We start from the raw sequence: 23,348 nt of genomic DNA on the forward strand, positions 1-23,348 counted from the left end.
GTGCTTTGGTCGTTCCTACAACCGTCCCCATGGTCGCAGTGAGTAGGGATAGTGCATTTTGTGAACCGAAACGAAGGCACGCACGTTTGGAATATCTAAAAGGGTCGCCTTTTGACGGTGGCTTGAGTTTTGGCACGAGCATGTGGAAAGAGAAAAATATATAGAACTCCTTCGTAGGCCAGGGCAGAGCAAAATCTATTCTTGGCCGCCGCTCTGACCTAGTAGTAGTAGTAGAGAGCCATGACCCAGACACATCCCATGTCATAGTATATATACTCCGTACGAGGAAAAAGGAGCCATCGGCCCATACGCTGCGACTGGACCCGACATGCGCAGGACGGGGAACGTGAGCGCGTACGAGGCCTGCCGGGCACCGTGGAATCTACTAGGAACGGATGGATGCGGCGCCGACATCGACGCTCCCGTCGGTGGCCGCCGTACGTACTCTCGTGGGCGGCGGCGCCGGTAAGAAGAGTCGCTGCATGCGGTGGCGCGTTTGGCTTTGCCGTCCTCCGCTCCGGTGGCTGCTAGCTGGCTCTAGCCTCTAGCCTAGCCTAGCCTAGGGGATGCGAAAACGCCAGGACCGACCGACTGACCGTGATTGGTTGGCCAGAAGCATAAACTAAACGGAAATTACTGTTTTTCTTGTCTAGGTATCAGCACTACATTTTTGTAACCCAATTGGTCCTCTCGACGGTCAGAAACTTTTCAGCTGGTCTTGTTCTTTCCCGGAGGCAATTTACCATGGTCAAGAAGTCACATACGTACCCCGACACGCATCAAAGAAAAACTCATCCAAAGATGTTGCACATTTGGCCTTTTTGCCTTGTTTTTTCCACACTCCAACACACGCACTGTCACCCTCTTTGTCGAAAACACACGCTGTCACCCTAAGAAAAAAGAAAAAGGAAAAAACGCACTGCCACCCTATGCAGTTTCCTTGAGAAGAGGAAAAAAAAACACAAACCCAGCAGACTGGAAATGGCTTTTGGGCTTCTGGCTGGTGCAAATTCCCTCAGGAGCAGGCGTCTTTCACAACGGCCCAACGCTAGCACGGCCCAAGAAGAGCAACAAGAGGGCGCCCCCGAAACATTTTGGCGGGACGAGGCTCCCTCCCTCCCTCCATTTCGCCCCCTCCGAAATCCCCAAATCCGAACCGAAGAAAAAAAGGAAATCCCCAAACCCGGAGGCGAGGAAGGGGGAAGAAGAGAGGGGGAACAAAAAAAAAAAATCCCAGGCCGGAACCCTAGCGCGCGCGGCGTGGGGGATGGCGCGCGGCGGCGGGCGGGCGAGGGAGGAGGAGGAGGAGCTGAGGGGCGCGAGGCGCGGGTACCGGGAGGCGGTGTCGGAGGGGAACCGGGAGGAGGAGGCGCGGTGGGCCAACGTCATCGGCGACATCCACAAGCGCCGCGGCGAGTACGTGGAGGCGCTCCGCTGGCTGCGCCTCGACTACGACGTCACCGTCAAGTACCTCCCGCAGCGCCACCTGCTCGAGTCCTGCCAGTCGCTCGGGGAGGTCCACCTCCGCCTCGGCCAGTTCCCCCAGGCCCTCACCTACCAGGTACGCCCGCCCGCCACCGCTCCCGGAACCAAATCACCCGCACTTGGCCGGACCTGATGCCTGGGCCGTCTAATTCTGATCAAGATTTCGAGTTGTAGAACTAGAATGGGAGGACTGTTGCTAGTATATCACTGTATGTTTGAATGAACAACTCAGTGGCAAGCATCAGGCTAGGCTGTTGAAATCACTGTGTCGAATTTACATCAATTGATTGAAATGTTTGGCGCTGGTCTGCTGGGCATTCGGCTGGCGTAATTTGGCTGGAGTCTTGCTTGTTTCAATACGCCTGGTGGTGTTTTTATTGATCGAATGATCTGTCAGCAGAGCTTGTGGGTGCACTTAGTGTTGAGCTGTGTAAATTTGCTAGTAAAGTTCACTGGTGTTAATATGTCAAATAATAATAAATACACTAGCACCTCACATTCTCCAAGGCACAAGTTGGCGTATTTGTGGATGCCTGCTGCTGATGAGTTTAGTCCCATATTGTTATTTTATTTTGCCGAGGCCATACTGTTAGTTTAGTTAGTTGCTTTAAACTTCCACTCGCCCTTTCAGTAACCATCCATGCCACAACCGGGTTAAACCTTTTTGGAAAATGAGGGTTAAAAGCTAACTGTTATTATACCCTGAATCTGGATGTACCAGGCCTGTTAGAGTACAAAACTACAAACCAAAATATGACATTTCGGGTTATTTGCTCACTACGCTTGTGTAATAAGGTCTGATCTCTTGTTTCATTTCTGTTGTTGTTTATTTAGGTAATTTCACCGTTACCTTTTTAACCCAAACTATCTGGGTTGGTTTCTACTACATCAAGTCGTCAACTCATGTTCTTTTTCCTCGATGTTTGCATGCTTCACAGAAGAAGCACCTACAACTTGCCAAGGAAACCGATAACCTTGTTGAGGAGCAGCGAGCTTGTACCCAGCTTGGGAGGACCTACCATGAAATCCTTCTAAGTTCTGAAAATGACCACAGTGCCATACGGAATGCCAAGAAGTATTTCAAAGCTGCCATGAAACTGGTAAAGGGTCTAAGAGAGAATTCCCCGTCTGGAAAATCACCCCACCTGAAGGAGCTCATTGACTCATACAATAATTTGGGCATGCTTGAACTAGATCTTGATAACTTTGAAGAAGCTGAGCAACTACTTAACCAGGGTTTGAAAATTTGTGATGAAGAAGAGGTAAATCAGTATGATGATGCTCGCACTAGGCTCCATCATAATCTAGGAAATGTTTATACTGAGTTACGCAACTGGAACAAAGCCAAGGTTCATATTGAGAAGGACATAGATATATGTAGAAACATAGACCATATTCAAGGTGAGGCAAAGGGATTTATAAATCTGGGGGAGTTGCATTCTCGGATTCAAAAGTATGATGATGCAAAACTTTGCTACGAAAGAGCCCTTCAAATAACAAAGGGTTTGGAAGATGAAGATGCACTAGTTGATCAAATTCATCAGAATATTGAAACTGTTATGAAAGCAGCTGAAGTTCTTGAAGAGTTGAAGAAAGACGAGCAGAAACTGAAAAAGCTTGTCAGAGATACTTCCAATGCTCGTGGAACATTGAACGAGAGAAAACTCCTCTGTGAGCAGCATGCATGGCTGGATAATCTTATTGAAAAGGCAAGAATGATATCTGCATGGTCAAAAGTAAGTGTATTAGCTGTAACTTGTACCTGTTTTCTGTTTATGATTTATTTCTCTTTGCTGCTAAATTCTATTTAGAAAAATGTTCCAGTATTGTTCTGACATTTATGCATAACTGGACATAATTTTAACGGTTTGGTTGACTTGGCCAATCCTGTGGATGACGGTAGAGTACCTTGTTAGATGCTATCTTTAAGTCAAAATAAATATCCATGTTTTATTATAAGCCTCCTGTCAGAATTATTCTGCCCATGTTCCTGAGTCCCAACTATTCATGTTATGCTGAATTTATTTGGCTCTATTTTGTACAGGCACTTGTTGAACTGCATGTAGATTTTTACATGTTTTTGCATTGTACTAAGGACTAACAGGGATTGATAAATTCTTGTTTATTTTCAATTGGTGAACAAAATCTTGGTTCAAATTTCAGAACTGAAGTTGAAAAACAGTTCTGATGAATCAAAGGTGAAAAACAAAACATGCTTAGTGTGCCTCTGCATACTCCAATAACATTAATTATCAGGCGGCAGTGTGATGAAAATAAGCACATGTCTTAATTCTGATATAAATTATTTGCTTTCCAGCACAAGGAATTTTCGAAAGCGAAAAAGAGAGTAACAAATGAACTTCGCGAGAAGGAAAAACAGAGTGATGCTCTTTTGTCCATAGGAGAATCATACCAAAAGCTTAGAATCTTCGGCAAAGCTCGTAAATGGTACATGAAAAGCTGGAACATGTATCGATCGATTGGAAACTTAGAGGTTAGTTTATGTTCCCTTAGTTATATTTGTGTTTATGCTGGCATTCCTGCTACCTAATAATAAAACTACCTTCCTGTTTGCAAACTTCTACTTGGTGCTAACAGTTCCATATCCTGCTCACCTTGGATACATGAAATTTCAGGGGCAAGCATTGGCAAAAGTGAACATTGGTAATGTTCTGGATTCTTGTGGTGACTGGGCTGGTGCGTTGCAAGCTTTTGAAGAAGGCTACAGGTAATATCTCCGTGCCTTCTTATCTACAATAATTATTCAGACACACTCGCAATCTTGCAAAGTAGAAATATGGCGGATTAAATTTTAGTGGTTACAAAGAGCACATAGGTCATGACATGGGTGGCTTATCTACGAACATGTTTTGATCCACTGAAACACCCTATTGCTGAATATACGAACAATGGCACCATTTTGAAAGCCTGTTAAGAATCTGGAGTGCCAGTATTCTGTGGCAGCCATATATCCTAATCGAGGCTGTGCATGAGTGTTGTACAATGTCCAACACATGTCAGACAACTCAACCCTTTTACATACATCGAAGATGCTGAGCATTCAAACACATACTCCTACATAAGGCATTGTAATCATGTGTAGTTTGCTTTGAGAAAATGACTTGTAGTGACAGACCTACAAGGGCACCACACAACAACTTTGAAGTCTTATTATTAACATAACTGGCCAGAACTGTGGACTATTATAGACTAATATAATACGTCCTGTAGCATGTGCTGTATAAAATGCCCAAGGAAGTTTAAACGTGTGCCTTTTATCTATATAGCTACTTAGCTAGGGTACTGTGGTAATTATTATTTTCAATGCCATACTGTTGTTCTAGTTTTGTGCCATGTTGTTCTCTTGTGTATGTGTACATGTGATCTATTATCTATCTGGTATATGTTCTGGTAAGTCTGGAAATGCATGTGGTCATCATTGCATTTTGCCTCCACCTATAGATTCTGATACTTGCATTTCAATGATATTCAGAATTGCTGTGGAAGGGAATCTGCCAAATGTGCAACTTTCTGCCCTCGAGAACATGCATTACAGTCACATGGTCAGATTTGATAGTGTAGAAGATGCCAAGTAAGTTACGTACAGATGTTGGATAGAAGAAAGCTAATTTATCCAGACCTGTCATAAAATGGATTTATTTTTTCTTCAGGAAGGTACATGAAAAAATAGAAAACTTGAAGCAAAAATTGAATCAGCACGGAGCAAGGGATACTGTAAGTGATTATTGCTCAGAAACTGAATCTGAAGGTGGTGATGCATCTGATAAAATGCTTGATCAAGAGGACAGTGATGGGCATGCTGCAAATACATATTCTGAGGAACCTGATGATCATGTTGTTCTTGCTTCACTGGTTCATAGAAGTAGGAGCTCATCCAATACGAAGGCATCCAAGATACATAGCATCCAGAAGAAGGTTGATAGATCATGTGATATGGATGAGCGCACTAGAGAAGTTTTAAGTAAATCATGCAGTAACCAGTCTGGTAAAAGACGTGTCCGTGTGTTTATATCAGACGATGAAGCTGATGAGAGTCCTGAAATTGATCAATCAAAAAAGAAGCGAACTAATCGAACAGATAGTCTGTCTACATCAGGTGCATGACTTATGAGCATTGTCCACATTTAGTTTTTGGAATGCCTGGTAACTGTCTCCTAATTATTTTGCATACATTTTTCTATGACCAACAGAGGACATAGCAAATGGAGCAAACAACAGGAATCAGGTTATACAAAGCTTGTCTCTTGAGATTTATATAATTTTACATTCTTGATATGTCGAGAGATATTGTTTTTCTTACATATGTTCGTTACCATGTATCCCATCAGATGTTGGTAAAAACTTAAAGAGATGGTGATTGTTTTTATTTCTTTTGAGCGATAACTAGTACTCATCTGCAGGTAGACCCTACTGAACCCAGGGATGTGTACAGTATCTGCACACCCTGCCCTGCTGAGGAAAGTATATGCTCATTCAAATCAAGTAGCCCCACTGGTCATGGTAATGATGGACTGGAAATTGGAGCTTCTAGTGGAGGAAAGGTGTCTTCATCCAAGCCAGTAGCAAGTGGTTCCAGAATTTGTACTCCTGCATCTCATAGTCAACCACATGGTCAAAATGCTGTTGGCCTCCTATCCACAGATGCTGATCATGTAAGTATTATTGCAAATTCAGTCTTTCCAGGATCGCTGAAAAGCATATGGCGATTGTGCTTTTCGTTGCTCTATCCTTTTTGTTACTTGGAGATTCCATAATGCCTTTGTCAGCTGGTAACTTCACCACTTTAGATGTCATTGAGTGGTGAAATACATTAGAAGGGATCCATATGTCAAATGGAACGTTTATTTTCTGACATCCAGCGTTAACTTTTGAATGTCCATATGTTCGTACTTTCCTTTTCTGTTTGTTGCATGAACCAGACACTCAGTGGCGGAGCTTTGTGCAAGTAAAACAAGGCCATGGCCAGCCCAGCCCAGCCCAGGAAGAAATCAGTGAAGCGTGAGCAAAATGGGCCATGTGAGAACATTTTGGGCTTTCCTTTAGCCTGGCCCGCCCAGCATATCTGTAGCTCCGCCACTGTAGACACTCAATGCAAGTTAAACTTGTCTTAAGCTACTATTTGCAGAACACTTAGAAATATCAATCACAGGGTAGGCAGTTGACATGTGAACCTACCCTTGATTGACACTACTCTCGATGTGTATCAGTGCTGTACAGTTCCTACATGTCAAAACACTTTTTTTGTTGAAGCGAGCTGTGTCCCATATTCACATTGGAGCTTATCTAGGATTTGTTTTCAGATCATCTGAAACATTCCACTTGTGTCGATTCGAAATCTAGAAATGATCTAGATGTAGTTCTTAGCGCTGTTACTTGCGAGTACAACAATTGCTCCAGTTATGGATATTCGTTGTGGTCTGTGATTTAAATTATTAAATATGATGAGTTCCTTAATTGCAGCAACATTTGGCGTTCAGAATTGGTCAGCATCTGGTGTATTTGGATTTAAATGCTTGCATATGTGAGGCTGCTTTTAACATTGAGTCTCTTAAAGTTGAAGTGGCATGTGTATACCACCTTCAGATTCCTGATGAAAAGAGCTCCAAAGGTTTGCCCTTGTTTTCTAAATTTCGACAAGTCATGCAGTATGCCCATTAAGGTTTTTTTTTTTGCAATATTTCCTGTGATGGAAATTGTATTCAATCTTCTATGCCAGTGGCTTCGCCTTTAATATTCTCATTATGAAAATATTGGAGGTAGAGGGAGGGATGTGAACTTGAGAAGCCATCTCCATAACTTTTACCATTACTCTTATCTAGTTATCTTGTGGTGTTGTTGAAGAAATGTAGAATGTCCTTGTGTGGCGATGCATTCTTCGGTTCTTCCTTGATCTGTTATATGCATGCGTTGTGATATTTGGCCCATTTGTCCAGCAATGCATATCTGATTGTTCAGTTCTTGAACTGTATCAACTGTTCAGCTTATCTGGAAATACAGTTATTGTTCCCTAGTAACATGTTTTCCAGTACGTGCGAATAAACTCTGTGTATACCATGTCTTAGCTATTTATCCAAGATTTATGTATGTGCCTAATATGTTACAGGAGACAGTTTGCGGTGGGTTAGTTCTTGTGGTTCTTATGGTGTCATATTTGCTAGGGAACAACCTCTTGTTTCTTTCTTTTCTGTTGGAACTTACATTTATCTTACTTTGTAGGCTTGTTGCCTATTATTGGGGAGCTCAAGTGTTGTGGGAATGTACTGGATGGTGCAGAATCAATTGATTATATTGGTCAACTTGCTTCTGAACAGAAGTGCATTGAGGCTTTTGTTGATGGTATGGGTTCAGTGTACTCAACTTTGTTCATAGAACTGCTGTTGTTGCATGAGTTGCATGAGTCTTATGTCTCTAGGACATATGAGCATCATTTTGATTTTGGCATCCTTTTTGTTGGCGTTGAATATGCATTAAGTATTTAAGGGACACTCATTTGATGATTGAAGTAAACTGAGCACAATACATTATGGTTGTTTGGTTCTATATTCTTCGTGCTAATAGCCTAAAATAGCGGGGAATGTGAAATTACTGAATGTATTTTTCTGTATGCTAAATAATCTGAATTGTCAAATACAACAGATGCTTATTTAAAGTCCAGAAGTCTCCCTCACAATTTGCACAAAGTTTCAAAATGTATCTGTAGTTGTGCTGCACTAGCTCATAGGAGTTTAAATTTTATATATGTACAATTATGCTGGTTATGCTACTGGTTAAATTTTAATGTAGCAAAAAATGACACCTACCTAACTCCCAAGTTTCTGATTGCAATCTCAGCAGCATTCAATCTGGGTTTGTTTCTTATGACACGTTGGTCTGTCATTGACACATGTAAAGTGCTGATGAGTTAAACCTTTTTTGTAAGGGAAAGGGTTTGGTTCACTGTGAAGTTTTGAGCTCTTCTGCTTGAAAGCAAGTCTTCTGAGCCGCCACAGATCCCCACCACCACAACCTCGCCGCCGCCGCCGGCGACGGCTGCCGGCGGCGGCGAAGGCGGCTCCTCAAAGCAGGTGGCGCATCTCCTGTCCAAATCCAAGTCCGTTCGCGTGTGCTTCTCCGCCCCTCCATCCCATCTCCGCCTTCGCTCGTGGTGGCCGTCAGGTGGCCTCCAGCCGGCGGCCGCTCGGTCTGCGGGCACTCGACTACTTGCACGGCCCGCATACCTCCCCCTCGCTGCTTCGAGCCTCGGTGGCCGCCGTCGGGCCTGCTCCCCGCGCTCAGATCGAGTTGCTCGCGACGGTCGCGTCATCGCCTGGATCTGTCCATCCCTCCGTCCACGACCACAACCCCTGCGCCCTCCTCCACCACCTGCTTCCCCCACTTCCGCTTCGCTCCACGGAGAGCACCGACGGCGCCGCTCTGCATGGAGCTCTGCGGATTTGCATCTTCCGGGCGCGGTCGGGCCTCCATCGGCTGTGCGCTGGACCTGTTCCGCGCCGGGGTGGCCCTCGGCTAGTCACCTGGCTCCTGTGCGGCATGCTCTTGCACGCCCAGATGCGCCATCGCCAGGTTTTCCCCGGATCCTCTAATCCAAAAATGCATCCACCCCTCCCATCCTTTGGCTCTGTTGCGTGATGGATTTGGTGTGGTGTCTGCGCAAGACCTTGGTCTGCTCTGTCTCCGGGAGAAATCCTTTCGCTAGCTCCTTGCTAGCGGCAGCAACGGCGACGCATTCTCGGCGCCGCTTTCCTTCTTGGAGGCGCTGCTGTGGAGCCCCAGTGCAGTTGTGGGTTCGGGCGAAAGCCTTGCGATGATGGCGCCCGTGGGCGTCATTCAACCTTCCTGAAGGTGTCGCGCAAGAGTCCATGCGTCAATCCGCTCATCTCCACCCTGTCCATCCCGTATTGCCGTCGACATTGCATCTTTGTCACGCCCTTCGCCATGATCCATTTGCCCGTGCCCAATGTCCGGTGGGTCGTCCATATTGCTCTGCATGCTCAAGTCCCCCCATGGCTGCCGTTGTGGTGCGGCGAGCTTTATGCTCATGACTCCGTGACATCCCCCCTCCAACCCATCCGACACCCGCCCTTCAGTGGTGAGTCTTCCTGTTGTCATGCCTGCTCAAGACCCTCCAATGGCTGCCGTTGTGTTGCTTCCTTGTCGAGCCCTTCGCCACCATCCATCTGCCTTCGACCATCATTTTGTGCGTCATCCATGTCGCTGTGTTTTTCTTCATGTGTTTTCTCTTCGGCTGTCCTTCGCGTGGTCTCCGTCCTGTTGTTATGCATGCTCAAGACCCTCCCATGGTTGCCGTTGTGCTGCGGCGAGCTTCGGGCTCTTGGTGTTGTCTCGGTTCACTTTTGCTCAATGACGACGCAATGATGCCTCCCCAACCTGCTAATCGTCTCGACCGCCCGTGGCGGATCTCCCAGTCAAGGTTCGTGTTAAGGTTTGGCACTCGTTGATTATGGATGATCCTCTGTTGTGCCATGAGGCTCGGTACGCACGCCGATGTGGTGCGTTAGGTTGTTTGCAGAGTCTTGGTATTGTGATCCCTCAACAGCACCCCTCATCTACTTGTGTCTCTCGTGGTGTTGGTCTTTCTGCCTGCTAGCTAGGCCGTGCCTTCTCCTAGGCGTCAATTTTTTTTCCTTCTGTAACCTTGTTACATGTACGGTTTTCGGCCCGGTTTCCCTCATAAACGGGGTCAACTTGTTAGGTTTTCGATCTGGTTTTCCTTATAAACTGGATCAGCCAAAGCTTAAGGGGTGACTCTTGGCTTTGGCAGCTTTTTGAGCAATATATTCAGGTGGGGATCCTCTCCCCCCTGGTGACCGTTCAAAAAAAAAGCAAGTCTTCTTCTTCTTCTTCTTCTTCTTCTTCTTCTTCTTCTAAGCCTTTTGTCCCAAACAAGTTGGGGTAGGCTAGATATGAAACCCTTTCATGAGGACTTCCCAGGAGGTCACCCATCCTAGTACTACTCTCGCCCAAATGGGTTTCATACCCAAAGGACTGGCTAGTTTTTATGTTGGCTCGCCAAGCCTATCACAACCCTTATATATGAAACCCTTTCACGAGGACTTCCCAAGAGGTCACACATCCTAGTACTACTCTCGCTCAAATAGGTTTCATACCCATGGGACTGGCTAGTTTTTACGTTGGCTCGCCAAGCCTATCACAACCCTCCTCCTTTACCTGGGCTTGGGACCGGCTGTGCCTAAAAGACATAGACGGAGTTTCTTCTTGAAAGCAAGTGTTTGATTAAATTCATCTACTTGCTTTACTTTATATTTGTGTTTTTTCAATGCTGAAGCAAGACTTGTGTTGGTCTCGTTGTGCTCACCTGTGCGCTCTCTACACAGACAAATTTCACTCAACACTTGTAGCTGCTTGGTTTCATGTATAATTTCTTGTGCTGCATGCCGATCTATTCTATTAAAAGTCTAATGTCCATATTTCTTATGAAGATTGGGTGCCAAAGCGGTTGATGAAATTGTACATTGATTTCTGCACAAAGTCCTCAGAAGCACCAAATAAGAAGCTATTGAAAAAATTGTATAATCTTGAAGTAAGTTTGTTGGATTTATATTACTTGTTTTCATTTATAATTTCGTAAATCAGGTCTGAATAACTTGTCAAAGCTAAATATGTTTTACTGGCCTTCTGTTTCCCAACAACAGGTCTCTGAAGATGAAATCATTCTGTCTGATTGTGGACTGCAAGATTTGTCAATTTCACCTCTTCTTGAAGCCCTAAGATCACATAAAACAATAGCCATGTTGGATCTTTCTCATAACATGCTAGGTATCATTTTTCAGTATCTCTGCTTATTTCCAGTATGTGTTTAATTTAAGCATCACGAGTTTGGCAGAAAGACAGTTATAGACTTAATAGGTAAATGGAAAGCACCTTTAGCTCTGTGACACAGAGTGTGCTGCATTAGTCACCTGTACACCCTAGACTATCCTTAAAGGATCATCGTAGACTGATTAAGCATTCATTTGTATGAATTGCAGGAAACGAAACAATTGAAAGCCTTCAACAAATATTTACTTCGTCATCCCAAACATATGGTGGCTTGACACTGGATTTACATTGCAATCGATTTGGTCCAACTGCTTTATTTCAGGTGTTTTTTCCTATCACAGAAACCTGGATATTAAAGTGGAATGACAGTTAGTTCTGAATTCATATTTGGTCCATAATTTACTGATGAACAGATCTGTGAGTGTGCTGTTATGACTGAACGACTGGAAGTACTTAATCTGGCTGGGAATCGCCTCACAGATGGTTGCAGCTCTTATCTTTTCACAATCCTACAAAAGTGCAAAGGTATGTGTGAGTCTCAATACCCAGTATTAAGTGCGTTGTATGTTTATGGGGCTGCAGAAACAATAGGCCTTTTGTGTTTATCTGCAACAGCAGACCTTTGTTTGCACCTTTGGGAGCTTTTGCCATCTTGTTTTTCTCAGTGTACACCATTACTTTCCTCTTATAGAATGCATGTTTTGTTTCCATTCGTGACAGCACTATATAGCTTGGATGTTGAGCAGTGTTCTATCACATCAAGAACAGTTCAGAAAATGGCAGATGCACTACATGAAGGCTCGGTCCTTTCACATCTCTCGATAGGTACTTTGTTGCCTCTGTTGTATATAACTAGCCATCTTCATGTATAAACGGTCGGCATCTTCAAAATTCCATACCTTTGACAGGAAAAAACAATCCAATTTCTGGCAACACAATGCTTAACCTTCTCTCCAAACTGGCTTCTTTGAAAAGGTTGGCAGACATTGTTCCATCACTGTTGACAGCTATGAATTGTGGTGAAATAATAAACCAGCTATGGATTTGATCACTGCAGGTTTTCACAACTAAGCCTAACTGGTATAAAACTGAACAAGTTAATCGTTGATAAACTGTGTCTACTTGCACAATCCTCGAGTCTATCTGGATTTCTGCTAGGTGGAACTTCCATTGGACCTGTGAGTCTGTTTTCCATATATGGTCAGTATTTACAGCTTGTAGTGAACATGATGCCTTATGGATGAATTTCTTTCTGCAGGGAGGAACAATTAGGCTCACCGAGGCATTATCTAGTGCGTCCCAAGAATTGATGAGGTTGGATTTATCCAACTGCGGGCTCACAACTCCTGAATTCTCACAGATCTGTACAAATCTTTCTAGAATTAATATTCTTGACTTGAACCTCGGAGGAAATTACATCAACATGGAGGTTCGCTTCCTATCCTCAGATAATTTGGTCTACCTGATTTTGGCCCCCATGATCGTTTGTTTAACATTGCGAGGTTGCACAATGCAGGGATGTGATGCTGTTGGGGCAATACTTGCAAATCCCCAGTGCAGCCTTAGATCTCTCACTCTCGACAGATGCAATCTTGGGCTTGGTGGCATTACTCGAATTATTCAGGCACTAGCAGGCGAGGAACAGAACAATTACATGTTATACTTAAACAACGCCTTCTGCGCCAAACTCACAATCTTCTGGTCCTTCCAGGGAATGATCAACTGGAGGAGCTGAGCGTGGCCGAGAATGCAAACCTGGCACTGGAGAGAACACTGCACTTCGATGAGGACATGCAGGATGTGTCGACAGGCACCGAGCACAGACACGGCCACAACGCCGAAGCAGGCGACAATGTAGCTCCAGGAAACGTCGATCTGGAGAAGATGGTGGTGGCGGACAGTGAGGACGAAGCAGCAAACGAGGACCGACGTACAGTTTCTGGTCCTGCCAGGAGCTGCGCGAGCTCCTGCCAGCGAAACTCCTATTCCGGCTGCCAGTTTGTCCAGGAGCTCGCGGAGGCCCTCGTCTCGGCGAAGCAGCTGAGGGTGCTCGACCTCAGCCGGAACGGGCTGTCGGAGGAGGCCATCCAGTCGCTGTACTCTGCCTGGGCGTCGGGCCCGAGAGGCGACGGGGTGGCCCGGAAGCATGTTGGCAAGGAGGTGGTGCATTTCTCAGTGGATGGGGCGGCGTGCTGCGGGCTTAAGCCCTGCTGCAGAAGGGACTTGCAGATATGAACATGGATTGGCCTTCCAGTCAGTCAGATCAGTCGTTCCCAGGAATCCAGGATCATATATTTGTATGGGCTATTATACTAATGGTAACCAGGCCTGTTAGTTTAATGTCGTGATTAACCGAGATAGGTCGGCAGGGTTAAATTATGCCGGTTTGCTGGAATATTACGAATGTAGATAAAACTTGTATGCGAAACAAACATTAGCAAGAGAATATTATGAATATTAACTTTCATAAAAGAGAATTGTTTTGTTTTAAAGAAGCCACTAAAGATAATTGTCTTGTTTTCTTGTGTGAAAGCCATATCTCAGTTAAATAATTGAGAATTTTGATACATTATCGGTGTCTGGCTAACCTGGAGTGAAAACATGTGAAGGAGCGCTCGGAGGAATAACAGTTGAAAAAGAAAGTTGCTCTCTGTTGAAGGGTGGTGGTCTTGATCAATTCTCGTGACAAATATGATTCTTTGTATGTTTTTTTCCATCTTTCAAAAGTGGTGTTGCAAAGGCTGAATTATTTAAGATTTAAATTCTTTTGACAAGAAGATAGTGAAAAGAAAAAGTACATGCTGATCAAATGGAGTGTGGTTTATAGGTCGAAAGACCACTGTAGCCTTGTCATCATGACCTGCAGATCAATGATGATGTCTTAGTAAATGGATGTCCAAAATTGAGGAAGACATTTTGCAAACCCTACCGCCAAAATGATGATGCTAAAGTTTCACTTTTGTTCTGTAATACCCTCTATTAGTGCCAAATATCTAAATTTGATGCATGTTGCTGGGTAAAACAAGAAGTTGATGCACATCATCTTAGATTATTATCGGCGCAGCGAAGTGCCCTTCCGCTTGGGGAGGGGGGGGGGGGGGGGGGGGGGGTAGCCCCCCACCTTCATGTGTGCTTGCGTTTGCCCATATGCTTGACGAACTAGTGGGTTCACGCCGATTCGCAACGCTAGAGCAAGAAGTTCATCTGTGTGCCCCAGTGTTTTGTGCTCAATTAACACCAGAGCATATTTTAGTTCCTGAGCTAAAAGCATCCGTCGACACGCTCGGTTCCGGCGTTTGGTTCCGACCTGGTAACGTATTCGATTTCTCGTATCGGGAAGCGCTGCTTCCGTTTATTTGTACGCAATCCATGGTTTGTTTGGTTCGTGCCACCGCGCTCTGGTTTCTAGTCCCGTCAGATTTTGGCGGTTACAGGGGCTGTTTAGATTGATGCCCTACCAAAAAGTTGGTGTTGACCCAGTCTTGTGTACTCGTTTGGATGGCTACCAATATTTTGGTGTGCCCACACCCTCTACAGCATGCTGGTTCAAATCCTGCCAACTTTTTCGCAATCTGTGGGTGCCAAAAATCTTCGCCAATTATTTGGCTAGCCCGTGGTTTTGTGAAACGCTGTATCGGAAAGCACGACTATGAAAATCATCGTGGGCGAAACAAACGCTGGCTTCCGTTTTCTGAAATCGCTGCAATCGGAAACCCCTGATTTTTGTCACAAACAAACACGTCGTGTATTTCTTTTGCGGGAACATGCACCGGAGAAGGTGAGATGCTATGAGCGTGTTTGGTTACATTGCCGATTCAGCCTGGCCCGGCGAGCCTGGCTCTATTGAGCCGGTTTGAGGGGATGCAGGCCAAAAAACCCCCAGATGCACATAGTTTGGTTGCCTGCATGCCCCTAGTTGCATAAGACAAACATTTTTGACCCAGCGTTTGGTTGCCCGCATTGCATTAGGTGCACATATGACATGGTGTTTGGTTGCAACCTGCATAAGGTGTTGTCACCACTTCTATCTAGTTGTGACCTTACCACACATAATCTGAACATAGTCCCAGCTAGTTAAACAATGACAGTTCATCCTAACTACAATCAAATGACAGATCAAATTATTTAGAGCCATTGGCTAAATAGGGGATAGTTCATCGGTGTTGCTGCTTCCTCTTCCTCTTCATCTTCCTCTTCTGCTTCTGCTGCTGCTGCTTCTTCCTCTTCTTCTGTGCTTCTGCTGCTGCTGTTTCTTCTTCCTCTTCTTCAAATCCTGCACTGACCTCTGTTAAGCCACATTGCCTCTGCCCACTCCAACCTTTTGTTCTTCCAACCGTCATTGTCAAATGCCTCCACACCATGGCCAGAGCTAACAACATCGTCAGGCTCGACCTCTTCCTCCTCAGACACGTGTTCATCAAAGCCCCACTAGAGGATCCAGTTATGCAGAATGCAACAAGCAAGAACTAACTTAACTTGAGTGGGGTATGTGTGGAATGGCTTCTGATCCAGGATCTTAAACCTATTCTTCAGAGCTCCAAATGCCCTCTCAACAGTTACTCTAAGGTTGGAGTGTCTGAGATTAAGCAGCTCCTGTGCAGTCCTAGGAAAGTTCCTACCAGAGAACTCGTTGAGATGATACCTGGTTTTCCTGAAGGGTGGAAGAACACCCGGCCGACATGCATAGCCAGCATCTCTAAGGTAGAACTTGCCGTCGGGGATGTTGATCCCATCAGGTCGACTCATGCTGTCAGTGAGAATGTTTGCATCATGCGCTGACCGCTCCCAGCCAGCCAACACATATGTGAACCTCAGATCAAAGTCAACAGCAGCAAGCACATTCTGGCTTGTGTAGTGCTTCCTCCCCCCGTATGCTGCAGACTGTGACCTAGGAACTCTGGCAGTGACATGAGTACCATCTATTGCCCCAATGCAGTCCTGAAAATGGCATCACTAGCCTGTGTTAGTGCTGAACTTGCACAATACAAGCATATCAAGCAATGAAAAATGTATATTGTCAATGCTCACCTTGAAGTATGGATACCATCTTGGGCTTCCGCGAATCTTTGGTGGAGTCTGGCCAGATGGTCTCCTGATCATCTCTCCTCTAAGCTCCCCAACAGCAAAAAGCACCTGCTTGAAGTACCTAGAGATGATCTCCATTGACCTCCTGAACGTGTTGTGAATGACCATGAACCTCTGGTTATGACCAACAACATGGAGGAACATGGCCACTTGCTCTTCGACACTGGTGTTGATGCTATCTTGCAACAGGCCCCTGCTCCTGAAGGTCTCGACAAGCCTGGCAAATGGTGCTCTTTTCATTCTAAGCATCCACAGAGCCTCAACGTCATTGCAGTTGTAGATGTAGTTCAGATTTTGGATCCTCTCCTGTTCCCGGGGAAACAATAGACCATAGCGGCTCAACGGTCTCCCAGCTCGACGAACAGCTCTCTGGTGCATGAACATTACCCATGCCTGAATCACACTAATCAGTGCTGCTGCCTGGATTATCAGCCTCATCCGTGCGTCCATAACCTAGTCGACATCGACGGTTCGTTCAATGGGAAATCGATCCTGCACCTAGCTTAAAGGCCTAACCACTGAGCTAACAAAGGGGGAGGGGGTGCTGCTTACCGGCATCGGAGACGAGGACGGCGTAGGGGGAGCCATGCCACAGAGTAGGTCGACCAAACGGTGGCCAACAGCAAGGGGAGCACCAGATCAGCCGCAAACGCCGCCGCCGCCTAGAGCGCATATCTGAAATCACAGCCGCCGCCGGTGGTGAGGCAGTGGAGAAGAAAGGGGGGCAGTGGCTATGGGTGAGCGAGTGAAAGGGGGGTGAGGCGAATTTGGCGCCGGGGCGGCGCGCCAGATTTCCATCTCCCGCCATCCCCCTCGACCGCGCCTCGCTCCCGCCCAGCGACCTCGCGCTGCACTCAGCGTGGCTCGCGAGAAACTGCCGATCCGAGGGTTTCCAGCGAGCCAGGCTCTGGGCTGCTTTAAGAAGCATGCGATACAGGCCCAACAGAAAAACCAGGCAACCAAACAGGCCTCTCCCTTCCTGCGCGGGCCTGGTTAGGCTCGGTGCGGGCAACCAAACACGCCCTATGTGTCCATCTCTAGGTGTCCATGAAGGTGTTTGGTTCATCAATTTTGGCCCGTAACCTGATTACACCGTAACTTGAAAACGTTACAAGTGTTTGGTTCACGTGGGCCGTAAACCGTTTCCATGTAATCCGATTACATCGCTAGTCACGGCCGATACCGCCCACCCCGAATCTCGTGTTTCTTCTCGCCTTCTGCCCCACCATCTCCTCATCAATCTCTCCATCCAGGCGAAATCTCCGATAGGGATGGCATGGGGCGGAGGCGCCCAGGTTCGCGTGGGGCGCGAGAGCAGCTGAGCCGGCCGGAAAGCTGTACGCACCGGTGTTGCTCAACCTGTCCGGCGGCTCCGGCGCGCGAGCCGTTCATGGCGGCGGTCCAGAAGGATGACGTGGCGGCCGTGGGGCAGCGGTACGCGGCGGACAGCAGCGAGGCGCCGTCCCGTCCATGGTAGCGCAGGATTTGGCTCCCGTGATCGCAATGTTCGCGCTGATGCAAGGCTGTTGTTCTTGTGATAATTTTTCTTCAATTTGTACCCCTCCGTTTCGAATTATTTGTCACAGGTATGGATGTATCTAGATGTATTTTAATTCTAGATACATCCATTTCTGCGACGAGTAATTTAGAACGGAGGGAGTATATCTAAACAAGTAGTGTATATGCATACCGTTACATTCACAAAACAAACAGAGTTGAGTTTTTCTCATTCCGTTTCCTTTACAGGCGTAATCTGATTCCGTTACCATTTGCGTTACAGTTTCTGAACCAAACACCTCCATATAACTAACTAATACTTGTGCAGAAAGTTCTATCAGTTTATTGCCTTCGAGTGTACTACTACAGAAAGCAGCTTGCCAATCAAAGAAAGATAAATTGTGCCGGCAGTGGATTGAGATGCTATGTGTCCATCTTTGAGTGTTGTAGTGGTGGAGTGTGGTTCAATGTGAAGATGCGCATATAATTGAGGCCGTAGTGTAAGAACCAAGATTCATTGACCATTGAAACAAGGGCACAGAGAAATGGCTCAGGCGTCAGGCCTCAAAGAACTGACAGGTTCAAGCTTTTCTGCGGCTGTTTATACTGTAGCACGACTCATATGATGCAGTATCCTGCCTAAACAGAGTACAACCTGAACACAATTACACAAAGCTTGCACATGAACTTGCAGCAAAAGGGATGCTTTTCACCGCAGTTCCTTCCCCATATGGAGTTCGGGACCCAAGGGCAATCGTTGAGTGAACTGTATCTTATTCGTATTAGTTGACCTAAGCCGCACCATTATTGCAGGGGTGGAGGCCCGGCAATAACAATAGCAGACAGGTCAGTTGTTCAAGTCCGTCTGGTTGATAGGTCAGCTCGGTATAGAATCTTGTCTGGTTTCTGAAGTCGGTAAAGTCCAATCAGTAGAGACGAACCTCAACCTGTGCTCGAGAGATAGCTCTCCATACACTGATAAGGGATGTATGGATTCTCGAGAAGAGAGGAGCCGTGGTGGCCCCCCCCCGGACCGCCGATCAGAAAAAACATGCATGGTCGCAAGCCAGCTGCAGAGTATGTAGCTGACTTAAAAGATTGTTCATCGAAAGATATCAGGATATCATATCAAACTGTAGAAAGATGCAATAAAATCTATCCCGGGATTATGGTGCTAAGCAGCCCTGCTCTGTAAGACCAATTGAGATAATGACCACTAGAAATACAGAGCCTTTATAAATCTAATCTGTCACAAATTTTGGGTGAGCACAACTAGACTCCATGGCGGCTGTACAGAGCACGATTCGTTTCCCCTTTTTTTGGGTGAATAGTTACCAAGAAAGGATGTAAGTGCAGGGGGTTAGCTGCAAAACTGGGGTTAAGTGGCTGGTTTGTTTCACCTTTTTTCTGTACCGTAGGTCCTCGATCCAGTGGCGCACGTAGATAGTTTTCAGTTTTCAGTCAACAGACGTTTTCACTCGATACTTCGCCAACTTGATACCGGTCAGACATCTTTGGTAAATAAATGAATAAGAATGAATTTCCTGTGTGTAGACAACTAAATACTCAATCAATCTTTAATCTTTGGAAATCCAATAAAGCAAATCAATTACACGCACATACCTATTTTCCCAGTTTCATAAATGAAAGAAAAAGTACGCTTTATATAACCAAAAATAGTTTTATTTTGTTTATTTAATTTGCATCAAGATTTGTCTTGTGCGGTTGTGTTATTGTGTTAATAAATATTTCCCCCATTGCAACGCACAGACACATACCTAATAATTTTCTAAAAAAATTCATGGAAATGTAAATCTTTATTATTGCGGTTCTTTAAAATATTTGTATAATTCAAGTATATATTTATGGTATTTAAAAAATATTCACACTTTTAAAGTATGATCATGATTTTTTTTAAATGTTCATAAAACTATAATAAATTGTAAAAATGATCATATCATTCAAAAAAAGTTTATGGCATTTAAAAACTATTCACATGTTTAAACAAATATCCATGAAATGTAAAAATGTATTTGTGCAATTTTAAAAAATGATCATAACATATAGAGGCAATCATGACAATGTTCATCTTTATTGCTAATTTTAAATTTCTTTTCTTCAATTGTATCGAGGCTAATCCGCAATATCATGTCAAAGATGGCATTTTTTTTCACGTATCTCCTAAGTTACTGGCCTGCCAGGGCGTGCGGAGGCGGAGTCAGCTCGGGGTGCATTTGGTTGCTCGCATTAGGCGCAGCCAGGCCCGCTCGGGAAGAAAACAGGTTGTTTGGTTGCCTGGCTCACATCAAAATCTTGGCCGACATGAACCTTAAAGCAGTCCTCTGCCAGACTCGCTAGGAATAGCCGAATCGGCAGTTTCCAGCGGCTCGAGCGATGCAGAGAAGGGGACGCGGCACTGACCAGCTGCGAGCAGGGAGATGGCGGGAGCTAGCGCGTGTCTCCAAAAAAGCGGCGGGACGATTTCGCGTCAACGCCTGCTGATTCGATCGCCCTATATAGCCAGGGTGACCGCAGCGGCAAAGCTCCCGCCACCATTTCATCTCTCTTGAGCTTTCCCGCCGACGCGGTTCCACATCGACGACGAGGTATGATACGTCTCCATCGTATCTACTTTTCCAAATACTTTTGCCCTTGTTTTGGACTCTAACTTGCATGATTTGAATGGAACTAACCCGGACTGACGCTGTTTTCAGCAGAATTGCCATGGTGTTATTTTTGTGCAGAAATAAAAGTTCTCGGAATGACCTGAAACTTCACGGAGAATATTTTTGGAATATATAAAAAATACTGGCGAAAGAATCAAGACCAGGGGGACCACACCCTGTCCACGAGGGTGGGGGCGCGCCCCCTGCCTCATGGCCCCCCTGAGGCTCCACCGACCTCAACTCCAACTCTATATATTCACGTTCGGGGAGAAAAAAAATCAGAGAGAAGGATTCATCGCGTTTTACGATACGGAGCCGCCGCCAAGCCCTAATATCTCTCGGGAGGGCTGATCTGGAGTCTGTTCGGGGCTCCGGAGAGGGGAATCCGTCGCCGTCGTCATCATCAACCTTCCTCCATCATCAATTTCATGATGCTCACCGCCGTGCGTGAGTAATTCCATCGTAGGCTTGCTGGACGGTGATGGGTTGGATGAGATTTGTCATGTAATCGAGTTAGTTTTGTTAGGGTTTGATCCCTAGTATCCACTATGTTCTGAGATTGATGTTGCTATGACTTTGCTATGCTTAATGCTTGTCACTAGGGCCCGAGTGCCATGATTTCAGACCTGAACCTATTATGTTTTCATGAATATATGTGAGTTCTTGATCCTATCTTGCAAGTCAATAGTCACCTACTATGTGTTATGATCCGGTAACCCCGAAGTGACAATAATCGGGACCACTCCCGGTGATGACCATAGTTTGAGGAGTTCATGTATTCACTAAGTGTTAATGCTTTGGTCCGGTACTCTATTAAAAGAAGGCCTTAATATCCCTTAGTTTCCAATAGGACCCCGCTGCCACGGGAGGGTAGGACAAAAGATGTCATGCAAGTTCTTTTCCATAAGCACGTATGACTATATTCGGAATACATGCCTACATTACATTGATGAACTGGAGCTAGTTCTGTGTCACCCTATGTTATAACTGTTGCATGAGGAATCGCATCCGACATAATTATCCATCACTGATCCAATGCCTACGAGCTTTTCACATATTGATCTTTGCTTAGTACTTTACCGTTGCCACTTTTACAATTACTACAAAACTACTACTGTTACTTTTGCCACCGTTACCGTTACTTCCATACTACTTTGCTACTAAATACTCCGCTGAAGATATTAAGTTTTCCAGGTGTGGTTGAATTGACAACTCAACTGCTAATACTTGGGAATATTCTTTGGCTCCCCTTGTGTAGAATCAATAAATTTGGGTTGAATACTCTACCCTCGAAAACTGTTGCGATCCCCTATACTTGTGGGTTATCAAGGTAAGCGGCACAACTGCTCCGGAGACCAGTTGACGGCGTCGGTGAATCGACTGCTGCTCTTCTCCGACGTGTCCAGCCAGGGGCGGCGCCAGCGTGGGGTCGTGTAGGGGCGGCCGCCCCGGGTAAAAGTTGGAAACATAGGGTACCCCCAGTACTTCTTTAGCCACCATGGGGGCGAGAGCAAGCTCCATTTTAAGGTCTGTATGTTTTTTTGACGGGAAGGCCTTACGGCTGGTTTTATTAACATCAAATAATGCTTACATCATCCGCAAGGTAATGAGAGATAAAACTAGGGGGTGAGTCCGATCACACAGACGGTGGATCAACACGTCCCTGTTGAGCTAAAGAATGAGCTACCATATTCGACTCTCTATTACAAAATTCAAAAAAGACCTTCCCGAACTCATCACTTAACTGTCGACATTCTTCCAGTACTGGGCCAGCAACCATAGAATGGCCTGTGTTGAGATTCATAGCATCCACAACAGTCTGATTATCCATTCGAACGACAACGGTGTTAAGACCAATCGAGAGAGCAAGCTTCAGTCCTACAACCAGAGCAACCGCTTCTGCCGTTACCACGTCAGCAACATGTTCTAGTTTCGCTGTTGAAGCTGCAATAAAAGCACCAGCGTGGTCTCGGATTACAGTCCCACATGATCCAGAATGGTCATCCTCCAGAAAAGAAGCGTCCACGTTCAAAACCCTCTGCCCGCCTAAAGGCCTATTCCATCGGTTCAGTCTAGGCAGTGTAGCTGGTTTGCCAGCAGCTCGGACAAAATTTAGGGCTGTAGCCAATAAAACCTGGGTTGATCTTTGGGTAGACTACACTTCTTCGTCCTTGTCAATGAGACGTCTTTGCCACCATATGGACCAGGAGGCAGTAGCAATCATGTCCGGCTGTTCAACTACATCCATATAATTTTTTTGGTTCGCCGGGTCACACAGGAGGAATTCAAGGACCTCCGAACCAGATCTCCCTGGCTGTCTAGCATTTGAAATGATCTCATGTAGACCCAGGTTAGACCATATATCCTTTGCCCGGACACAACCAAATAGGGCATGTTCTATATCTTCCGCATGCAACTTACAGACCGGGCATTGCGCCGTCGTCGAAATATGAAGGTTAGCGAGGATGCCGTAGCATGGAATAGCATTGTGTAGTGATCTCCAGATGAAAAATCTTTACCTTGCTTGGTAATTTCAATCCTTACAATTTCTTCCATATAGGATGTGGTACAGAGCCATTTGAAATGTTTAAGTTCGGGCTCAGATTTGCAAAAGATTCCTCCCATTGCATGTAATAGGCCGAGCGAACACTGAAAACTCCTAATCTTGTCAAATGCCATGACACATAGTCCTCCGTGTCCTGCTGATGTAGGGGAATCTGCATAATGCGATCAACATCTATGGGCCAAAAATTATCCTTGACCAGCCTCTCATCCCAGCCTCCTGTTTCTGGA

The 23,348-nt window shown here is 45.5% G+C and overlaps 1 protein-coding gene across 1 annotated transcript; it reads left to right on the forward strand.

The window, feature by feature from the left end:
- The first annotated feature begins 1,173 nt into the window (after positions 1-1,173).
- On the forward strand, positions 1,174-13,802 carry LOC123145796 (protein TONSOKU). The gene is made up of 20 exons (XM_044565285.1): positions 1,174-1,561; positions 2,424-3,221; positions 3,803-3,979; positions 4,122-4,213; positions 4,979-5,077; positions 5,157-5,602; positions 5,697-5,731; positions 5,907-6,158; positions 6,967-7,114; positions 7,723-7,842; positions 10,968-11,068; positions 11,181-11,304; positions 11,517-11,629; positions 11,721-11,832; positions 12,028-12,132; positions 12,216-12,282; positions 12,365-12,485; positions 12,566-12,736; positions 12,824-12,941; positions 13,019-13,802. The coding sequence occupies exons 1-20, from the start codon at positions 1,268-1,270 to the stop codon at positions 13,540-13,542; spliced, it is 4,017 nt and encodes a 1,338-aa protein (XP_044421220.1). The 5' UTR covers positions 1,174-1,267; the 3' UTR covers positions 13,543-13,802.
- Positions 13,803-23,348: the final 9,546 nt, after the last annotated feature.

This window comes from Triticum aestivum, chromosome 6D (genome assembly GCF_018294505.1).
Source record: "Triticum aestivum cultivar Chinese Spring chromosome 6D, IWGSC CS RefSeq v2.1, whole genome shotgun sequence".
Taxonomy (NCBI): domain Eukaryota; kingdom Viridiplantae; phylum Streptophyta; class Magnoliopsida; order Poales; family Poaceae; genus Triticum; species Triticum aestivum.

Coding starts and splice junctions, on each gene's coding strand:
- LOC123145796 (XM_044565285.1), top strand. CDS start 1,268: ATGGCGCGCGGCGGCGGGCGGGCGAGGGAGGAGGAGGAGGAGCTGAGG. Junction 6,159..6,966: donor TATCCACAGATGCTGATCAT/GTAAGTATTATT, acceptor CCTTAATTGCAG/CAACATTTGGCGTTCAGAAT. Junction 7,843..10,967: donor CATTGAGGCTTTTGTTGATG/GTATGGGTTCAG, acceptor TTTCTTATGAAG/ATTGGGTGCCAAAGCGGTTG.